This window comes from Gavialis gangeticus, unplaced genomic scaffold (assembly GCF_001723915.1).
Source record: "Gavialis gangeticus isolate Ggan-Ray unplaced genomic scaffold, GavGan_comp1, whole genome shotgun sequence".
Lineage (NCBI taxonomy): Eukaryota > Metazoa > Chordata > Crocodylia > Gavialidae > Gavialis > Gavialis gangeticus.
Genome location: NW_017728994.1, coordinates 36,122,110 through 36,132,213, shown reverse-complemented (window position 1 = coordinate 36,132,213; position 10,104 = coordinate 36,122,110). Strand labels below are relative to the sequence as shown.

General features: G+C 40.2%; 1 protein-coding gene across 1 annotated transcript in view; it reads left to right on the top strand.

The window, feature by feature from the left end:
• Positions 1–9,800, top strand: part of CXCL12 (C-X-C motif chemokine ligand 12) — a 25,616-nt gene extending 15,816 nt beyond the window's left edge. Inside the window, exon 4 of the mRNA XM_019502573.1 lies at positions 5,278–9,800. Coding sequence (XP_019358118.1) covers positions 5,278–5,293 — 16 coding nt within the window. The 3' untranslated portion in view covers positions 5,294–9,800. The remainder of the gene's footprint in view (positions 1–5,277) is intronic.
• The last annotated feature ends 304 nt before the right edge of the window (positions 9,801–10,104 follow it).

The window sequence follows — 10,104 nt, the reverse complement described above, 5'->3', positions numbered from 1 at the left end:
CCGGGGAAAAAGTCCTTGAGTAAGGATGGGGGGAGGCAGAAGTATAACCCCCAGGAGGAGAATAAAATGTGATGCAGGTTGGTTGGTGCATTCCAAGTTGTCTTTATGAGCCAGAGATAGAAGTCTTTCCTGGTTGGAAATGGGGGCAGATTCCACCAGAGAGAGACAGATAGGGTCCTTCAGTGCCATGGGGAGGTGAGAGAGAAAGGATAGAAAGAAACACAGAAAGCAAATTGATAGCAATTCCAGCTGGGCCAGCTTCCCCATCTCATCTGATGCTCTGTGCCTTCCTCTGCTGCCAGCGCTCTGTCCTGTTTTCACTGGGCTGGAATCTCATCCCTCTGGTATGAATCTCAGTTGATTACACTGGAAAGCTTCTGGATTAAGATGGTGTTACTAAGAGCAGCATGTGGTCCCCTTTACAAATCACTGTTTTTTATTGAACCCAACAGAATTTTGACTGTATTAAGAGTCCCAGTTAAGCAAAGTACTGAAGCACCATGGCTTGTATAGGCACATGGATAGCTCAGCCAAAGTCAGTGGGGCTACTTGCACATGTGAAACAAGGAACAGGTTTAGGAGTCTTGTTGAATCTGCAGAATTTGGTCATTGGCTTTTATCTTACTTGTCTTAAGTAAGTGCACAATCCAGCTGGTTCCCATTCTTCTTTAATTTACACAAGTAAAGATTGAGGTCATCTCCTTTGAAGTCGGATGGCCTTGAATCTGACCCCAGGTCAGATTCTGATCTTAACTACTCTGTTTTAATCCAGAAGTAACTCCACAGAATTCAGTAGATTTATACCAGGCTATAGATGAGAAACTGGTCCAAATTCTGTTAAACAAGAAGAGAACAAGTGTATATGTATGTCCACTAATCCTACAATCATGGCTAGCACCAATGACACTTCTATGCTCCAAAGACAATCAGGGCTATCTATAAAATTTTCATGGGGCATGTGTTTGATATATTTTAGTGAACAGCATTGACGTCTTCAGTTAAACATATTTCAGAATATATTTATAGTTCGTCAAATAATTCATACATTTGAAATGGAGCCATATGAATGTTGGTAGTTTAAAATTGATATATCTATAAACTACTAACGGTTTGTAAAATAAATATATATAGATCTATGAATGTTAATTTCGCCTATCAGTTTCAAGCAGCCATATATTTTTTCACTTGTATTGGAATTGTATGAAATGTGACATTACACTATATGCACTAGCAATAAAAGTGACTAATTGTTTCATGCTACAAAAACCCTATTGTATGTGGGAATTTATTTTTCATTTTTTTTGGTAAATTGCTTAAATTAAATCCAAATGTCAATGTTTCTTATTCTTTGTTGGTGCTTAGGTATTTTTATCATATAATATTGTAGGTGTTGGGAAGAAAAAGTTTTCAAATTACATTATTGGAATTATTGCTTTGATTGTGAAATCAAAGATGGTTTTTAGTAGAAAAGCTTTTTGCTTACTCATTCTGCTTACCTTTATTGTGGCTTTATATTAATCGTAGCCTCATGGAACACACACAGGGCGCTTCTACACGTTCATTAATACGCCTTAGATACTACACATATAGCTTAGTATTTCTTTAATAAAGTACTAACTAAATGCGAATGGTTATGTAATGACACTTACTGCGCATTAACCTAATAACATTGCTCAGTAGGCTATTGGCATGGTTTTTGCTGTGACATGCTACTGTGCAGTGTTATTAGGCTAATGCACAATAAGTAACTTGTGTAGATGTGCCCACAGTTAGGTGTAATCAGTAAAATGTATTAAAACAATTGGGAAGTGGGAGTCCAGATCCTCTAAGTTTCTTTAAAAAATTGTGACATAACCATTGCAGACATCATCATTCAATCCACAGCCACTGTTATAGACACAGAGCAATTTATTCCTTTCATGAAGCTGGTAACAAATCATATTTCACTTTCAAATAGTCCTAGTAATAACTTACAGGATCAGTCCTGACAATCCTTCACTTTCCTCCTTAGTCAAGTAAAGATTTACAAAATTAAGCCTTCCAGAAAGAGGCAGATGTAAGAATAAACAGAGATCAGAGCCTGTTCCTCATTTGTCCATTGTCAAGTTAGTGTAGACCAAAATCCAAAGCCTATTTAAGCCTGAGATGTTGGAACTCATTAAACTCAGCTGTCAGTCTTGGCACAGGAAAGAAAGCTGATGGATTTGGCAAAGATGATTTTAAAAAAACCCAGAAAAGGACTCACCCTGAGTAGACTGCTGGAAGGGAAAGGTAATTTGTCTTTGAATGGTCAGTTGTAATAGAAGCAAAGGATTTCTGTGTTATTTTTAATCCTCTAAATCAATTAGTGGCAGCTTTTTCTTTCTGATTGCCCTTATCTGTAAATAATAACTGTGTACAATCCACTGCAGTGAATATCCTCCCATGTTCCACTGAGCCCTTCCTGTATTTGTGTCACATAAGGCCCATTTTTTCAAGGTGCAGAGTGCTCAGAATTTCCATTGAAGGGACCCATAACTCCCTTTCACTTCAATAGGAGCAGTGAATGCAAAATCAAATGACTGACCTCCCTGCCTTGGTTCCCTGCCGAATCTATTTGAAATGCTCTTAAAAACTCCTTAATTTTAATTTTGTCAGAATCTTGACCCTTCTAAAAAATAAACAGCAGCAGTAACATGCCCTATTAGGCCCATGCAAGTGTGTTTACACTTTTGGAAGCAAAGATGGTTTAGTGATTAGGACATTAATCTATGATTAGGGAGACCTACGGCTGACGCTCTAACCTGTCACTGACTTCCTATTTGATCTTGGGCAAGTCCCTGTTCTTCAGTTTCTTACCAGTAAAATAGGACTAAGAACACTTTCCTAGTTCAGAAGGATTTTTGAGGATAAATGCATTAACTACAGTGAGGTACTCAGGACAGGTACATGCTATAGGTCGAGAGTCAAGGAATTGTGTTCTGATTGTATTTACACCAGTGTAAAACTGGGATAATGGTATTAAGTGCCATTACATCAAGGATGAACTGTGGCCCTGCAGATCTAATATTAGAGCACTCATGACCCAGGGAGACTAGCTGACATATGCTTAAAGAGCCCTTGTTGTATTTGTACTGGTCATTAATTAAAGCGATTCATTGGGCATCCCCCTTACCTGAATAGGATTCCCAGAGAGGTGGTACTCTCACCTTCCCTGGAAATCTTCAAGAGGAGACTGGATAGGCACCTGGCTGGGGTCTTATGACCCCTCCCACCCCCAGTGCTCATTCCTGCCCGTGGCAGGGGGTCGGATTCGATGATCTGTCTAGGTCCCTTCCGATTCTATGAGTCTATGATTCTATTGTCTTCATGAAAAAAAGGTGAGAAAAGCTCAGCTAAAAGTCACAAAGACAATTTGTCCAGGAGTTCCTCATTACACTGCGGGCACATCTATATATGCCATTAATGTGAAGCAATAAACAGAAGAGCTTATTGCTCTGCGGTTTATTGTTCCCAGGAAGCTCTCAGCATGCTGTTTACATGTATGCCTGGACTGTAGCGCATTGAGCTGGGTCAGAGCTGCCCTGGTTGGCCGGGGGCCCAGGGGCTCAACCTGCCAGCCCAGGGCTGCTGCAATCAGGCTCAGTTTGCTGCAGGGGTGCTGGCTGGGGCACAAGGGTGCCGACAGGCTACTCCAAAACTGAAGCACCCTTGTGCCTCACCCAGCCAGTCAACATTTACACGTGCGCTGCTGCACATGCAAAAACACTGCAGCAAGGTAGTACTTGTATTTACTTGTATTTACAAGTACTACCTTGCTCCAGAATTTATTAGTTTCCTGAGCCCTAATAGGGGCGTACATGTAGATGCTGAGACATTTACTGCACAGTTAATTAGTCCCTTGTGCAGTAAATATCTCATGTAGACCCCCCCTGTTAGTGGTAAGAAAGTGCAGAGTATGCTGTGTTTTATCTTAACGGGCAAGAGGGTCTGGGGATTCCACACTGTTAAATGGAGAGCCAACTTTCTGCAGTGGCATATCCTAAAAATATGGGCCATTTGTTAGTGAAATAACAGCAATCCCATGTGAAACCCCAGGGAACATTCACATGACTGGGATTTCCTAATTTGCACTGTGTACAGTTACGTGAAATAACACATTTCATCTTTGTTCTTAAAAAAATATAAAGCTTTTAAGTGCTCTGTAGAGTTTGTATTGCACTTAAAATATTGCAAAGAGGCAAATAATAGCATTGTGCTTTGTATTTATAGAGTACCTTCCAGCTATTAACTGCTTCATTTGCATAATATCCTTTTGAAGTTGGGTACTATCCTCCTGTTTTCTAGATGGGGATACTGAGGCACAAGCATGGACAAGTGAACCTCACAAGGAGCCATAGTTAAAGCCAGGATAAAGATTCAGCAACTTCTGGCCCCAGTCATATGCTTCATGCTTTGTCCATGTGATAAGAAAAGGTGGCAGAGTTAAGTAACTAGCCACATCTCTGGATTTTTTCCATCGATAATTTCAATGGCAAAAACACTTGTGGGTGTGGCAATGTAGATATTTACTTTGGCTAACAGTTGGCCTATTAAGAAAATGTCACTTGTTTTGTTGGAACTAGTAGATTAGGCTGAAATAAGCTAAAATTGGAAGAGAACTGTGTTTTCCATGATAAAGTCATGATCCAGTTTCCATTTTATGATCAAGATATAGAGGCAACAATTTTACTCCCCACTTTGATGCATGTATGGAGCTGGGATTTTCAGTTCTAAAGAGAGTGGAATATTGGGCCTACAATCTTGTGTCTTTTTGCAGAGAATATTTTCATTAATGTTTAGCAAAACTGTCGTGGTCAGGTGACTGTTTGAGGCTACTGCTCACTGGGTGGGCCAAGAGGGCTTCTGAGGGATCCTGGTGCCAGCTACACAGTTAAAATTGGATTTTAGCCCATCTTTTCCTTCCTTTCCCCATTTTTTCTTCACTGCATATCCCTGCCCACTGGTACTAGCTGCTTAGCCTGCATTATCTCTGAACACCTTACTAATTGTGATTGGCATCAACTACCAAAATAACCACTGTTGCTGGACTCCGTCTTCAGGGTCCCAACAGCTCCTTTTGGAGGACATCATGGAACAGTTTTGCAAATAGTGGTTGGAGGGTTTGCAAAAGAATTGCCTTTGGTTTACAGTCTTGACACAGATTATTCACAACCCTTATTTGAGTAGAATTGATAATGAAGATCTTTTCCTCCGAAATAAACCTTAATAGTATTTCACTCTGTTCTTCATCAACAGGAGGTTCAAGATGTAAGAGGCAAGCATTGTAAGCCGTCTGCAGGATTTCTTACTGTAGGACCAGAGAACAGATAACCAGTATTAGGGAATGAATACATTTCACTGTTATCATGCAGCACAAAGGCAAGGCTCCATGCATTTCCAAAGGCGCTTTTTTTGCACAAATTGGCTTGCTTTCCCAGTACTATTTTATGTAGTAAGATATGTTTGTTTTTAAGAAAAAACTTTTTATACAGTTTTGTTTATCATAAAGCACTGGTGGCAAATATGAATTTAGACTAACCCTACATGACTGTTTCTGTCTTTGATAATAGAGGCCCTGCACTAATTAGCAGTCACTTCTGGTTCATGCCGACTTCCAGGAGATTTTACCTAGCAGGTCATGAGGTGTGAAGTGCACTTAGATTATATAAGTATACTGCAGGAATCAGAGCCACAAGAAGTCATTTCAGCCAAGACCACAGGAAGATTCTTAAGTGGACTGGACATGTGTATGAAAAGCATCCAGGCTTATATTGATGACCACCATTTTGGAAGGTGTTAAGCCTTATGCTTAAGTTTCTGCACTACAGTCTTTCTCTAATGTTAGAGATCAGGATGAACCCCACGTGGGAGTAGATTTGTTCTTTTATGTCTTACAACCTTCTACTGAAGTGGCTGATGCTGATCCCTGCCAGAGACAGAACACAAGTCTGATCTAGTCTGACTGTTCCTATGTTCCCAATGACTTAACATAAAAAGAAATGGGCTTTCCTGTTTCCGTATGCCAAACTGTTTTCCAGGCCTACATTAGAGAAAAGGGTACAGGAGAGGAACATTATTGCCTATATTTGCACAGCAGAGATGGGTTTCTTCTAAGTGCACATTCAGTCAAGCATTCACTGTTCACAGGTGGGGAGATGCCTGTTTGCTGATGGTATGATCTAGTATCTAGAGCCACGGTTCCCTAACTGTGAGTCATGACTCCAAATGGGGTCACAACATCAGCAGATGGGATTGCAGGGGTAGGGGACTGTGGGTTGGGAGTGAGGGGTCATGCTGAGGAAATGGGGCCATAAATGGGGTCATGCTGAGGAAAAGTTTGGAAACACTGATCTAGAGCTCCATTTGCACAAGGGCATCACGCAGGGCAGAGAAACACCACCTCTTGCAACCCCTATGAAGCCTGTTATTTCTTCCCTGATTTGCACCTCTATAACCATTTACAAAAGTGTATAAAATATAAAGCATAAGGAAATAGCATCTCAGAGGCCCTGCAATCTTTTGATTACACTGCACATTGAGGAATGGGGAAAGCACGTCTTGTGAATGCAGTGTTTAGCAAAATACTTGTATGTGTGCGTGCTGTAAAAAATGTCCAATGTTGCTTCTATGTATTGAGGCAGATTTCTTCAGAAGGAATGTACTACACATGCAGCCTATATTCTGTGCAAGGGCAAGAGTTGTTTTGCTTTGCAGTCCTCTGTTGCAAGTAACTTCAGTGCCAAAGAGAGTCTGTCCAATTCCAGACTGCTTTATTTTCTACTTCAGTCAACATGGCCAGTTAAGTATTGTTTTTCCTGAAAAAAGATGTTGCTTCTGTTATGGCCATGTCATCCTATTGGCTTTTAAGCAGAAATTAATTAGAAGCTCTGCCCAAAAATTAAGAACATGATTATCACCCCTGCTCCACCCCTTTTTGTCTTGTGCACCATTAAATAACATGATCCTGTTATTTGTGGAAAGGCAGGAAGAACTCATGGGACCAAGATATTCATTAAATAACTCATTTTCCGTGTTGCTTATTTTATCTCAGGTCCAGATGCTTTCTTTGTACAGGCATCTGTAATTGTCGTTGACTTGCCTGGAAATGAATGCAACAGTTTCAGAGGCAAGAATTACTCTGGGGAGGGTGTATAGGAATGCTTGTTTTAGCACACAATTTTAATCTGTCTTGCTCACAAGCTGGAAAGTGGACTCCTCACACACTCCTTCTAAACCTTTATTGGGGTCCATTTAGAATGAAATAGGCTTTTGAGTCAGAACTAGAAACCTATGTTATAAATTTCAGGAGTGGCTAAGGTGGTTTGGGATTAAGAGATGATATTAAAATCACCAGTGTTCCTTTAAAAGGGATCCTCATGGAAGGCAAAACAGCAGTTCTGCTTCTTTAAACAGCTCACAGTGTGAGGAGCCTTGTGACATAACATAAGACAGAGAACACTGAGTTTAACTCTTAACCATGCTGCCTCCCTCCTTAAACCATGTTAGCTTTGCACTAAACATAACATGTATTTCTTGTGTGGTGCTTAAGGCCCTGATTCTGCAACTGGAACTAGAGGTACAAATAAATGACTGCCTGAAGCCCCACTTGGGAAAGCGGTGGTTGGGGGGCAGGTATGGAGGAGGGGAAGGTTATCTTTCTGCACCAGATCCACCTGCAGGATGAGGGCTGAAGGCATTACAACTCATCTCTTATGCTCATTGTGGGCTGGACTGGGCAGTGCACTCAGAACCTGTGGTGGTGGCTGGTTGTGATCTCCCCTGGGGACCCTGGTAAAAGTGCTGAAATGGTGCCATTGCCTGGATTTTCCTGAATATCCCAGCCAAATCCTCCTTTGGGGCACCCCTACAAGGAACAGTGTTTGCTATGGTCTGGGTCACCCTCAGAGTTTCAGCTACTGGAATGACTAGGCAAGACTAGTGCAGGTCACACTGGTAGAAGGACATGCCTCACTTGGAGCAGTCTCCACATTAGATAAGGAAGCAGATGTTTGGCAGGGGAAAACAGTAACAGTCCACAGCCAGAGATTCACTGGGGTATCTTGCAGGTCATTTCTTCCTTGACTATTGAATATCTGCCTGCACTATTACTTGACTGTCTTTCAGTATGGACCAGATCCTGCAGCACTTACTTTTGCAAATCCTTGTTACTTGCATAACTAATGCTGTTGAAATGAATGGGGATATTCACAGGTGGCCTGGTTCCCTCCACCCTTGCCCTACAGTAAGAGTTGACTGAGCCAGTATCTCTGCTGACCTGAATGCAGAGTGGATATGGTGCAGAGTTGTTGGTTGTAGGCTTGTTGGTCTAAGGACATAGGCAGGCAAGGTTCTTTGAGTAGATGTGATATCTTTTATGTAGTTGGTCTAATAAAAGATACCACATCTACCCAAAGAACCCTGCCTGCTTGAGTGGATACGGTGGAGCTGATTGTCTTCTTAGTAACTTAGGAGTTTGGAATGTCAGGTGTAGAGCTGGGGCCTCACTATAGACCAACATTTAATCTCTGCCAGTACCTATCTGAACAGAGGACTTTGTTGTTTGCCTACTTCTATCTGCATCAGGAACATTGATCAGGAATCAAGTGACAGAGACACTATTTACACTAGAAAAATAATTGCCATACAATGTAAAGCTTCTTGCACTATTATTTAAATTGTGCTTCATTTCGTAGTCCTTTAAGACTGAAGTTGATGACCGGGGGGAGGGGGGAGTCCATCCCATGTGTGTGTTTCTGTGTTCCCATGTCTTGTTTCAATCTTAGCAAGATATAACACAACAGTTACATGAACCCAGTCCACAAAGAAGGATTTGTGGTATGCTTTGCTTTATACATTTAACAGGTGACCGACAAGAAATTCAGGGAAAGGAAACAGTAGAATACAAGATTAAGGCAGTGGCCATACTTCAATGTGAAGAGGAAGGGAACCAAACATTGAAATGACACAAAAAGTGCATTTTCTGTAGATGTGAAATCCTCACACGTGGATATTTTAAATTACAGCCATAGGCTTCCGTATAAAAAAAAATAAGAAGGAAAGAAAATATGGTCTTTATCACTGTACCAAAAGCCATGTTTATATTCATTTTATAATTGTTATAGCTTTTGACATTATTTGAATTCTGCTTGAGGAAGAATGAAGGGTAAATTTTCAATATGTTGCTAACAAGTGTGGTGTTTGAGCTTGTTGGTCTTTGGTAATGAAGGCTGTGTTACAAGATGAATGTATATGTTTGAATGAAGTTCTGTATAATTCCATTTTGCTCTTTTGCCTTGTTGCAAACTCTAACAATCCCTCTTCTCCAAAATCTTTTTATTGATATATGTTATTTACAGTAACCAGATACTTATGAGCACTTATTACCAAAATAAGCTTTTTCTTCAAACAATCCAATTACATAACAACCTTGTTTGTAAGTACAAAGCTTCAATGACACCCAAAGAAGGAGGTATATGTTGTCAGAATAGAAAGGCTATGTGTCTTCCATTTTCTATTCATTGAAAACTCAGTGTTGTTGTAATGTGGTAAATACTGTATTTTATGTTTCTGTTAAAGAAAAAAAATCTCTTCCCAGATAATGTGAAAAAAAGGTTTTTTCCTGAAAGGCAGCTGTATGGAGGTGTTATATACATTGTGCTTTTTAAACTATTCCTTTCATATAATATTTTGAAGATAAAATTATTTTATATCTATATAATGTCCTTCAGTAATATGTATGCATTTATAATTTTCTTAATAAAATCTGTATTCAAATGATATTTTCATTTGTTTTAAATTAATAGAAGATATGTTCCCCTGCTTCTTCTTTATACACAAGCAGCAAACAGAGGCGTCCAATAAGAAGAGCACTTACATATGCCCTTTTTGGTTAGTTAATTTTATGGTCTCAGTAGAGTCTCCCTGAAGTCACACAGACTCAGAGTACAGGTACCCAAAAAATGGATGGTCACATGACTTTGTGGGCAGCAGGATCCTGGGATATTCAGGTTCTGTCCCTAATAGCAGGTGACTATAAATAACATATTTGAAACTCCATCCTGAGAATCTTGCACAGACCAGAGT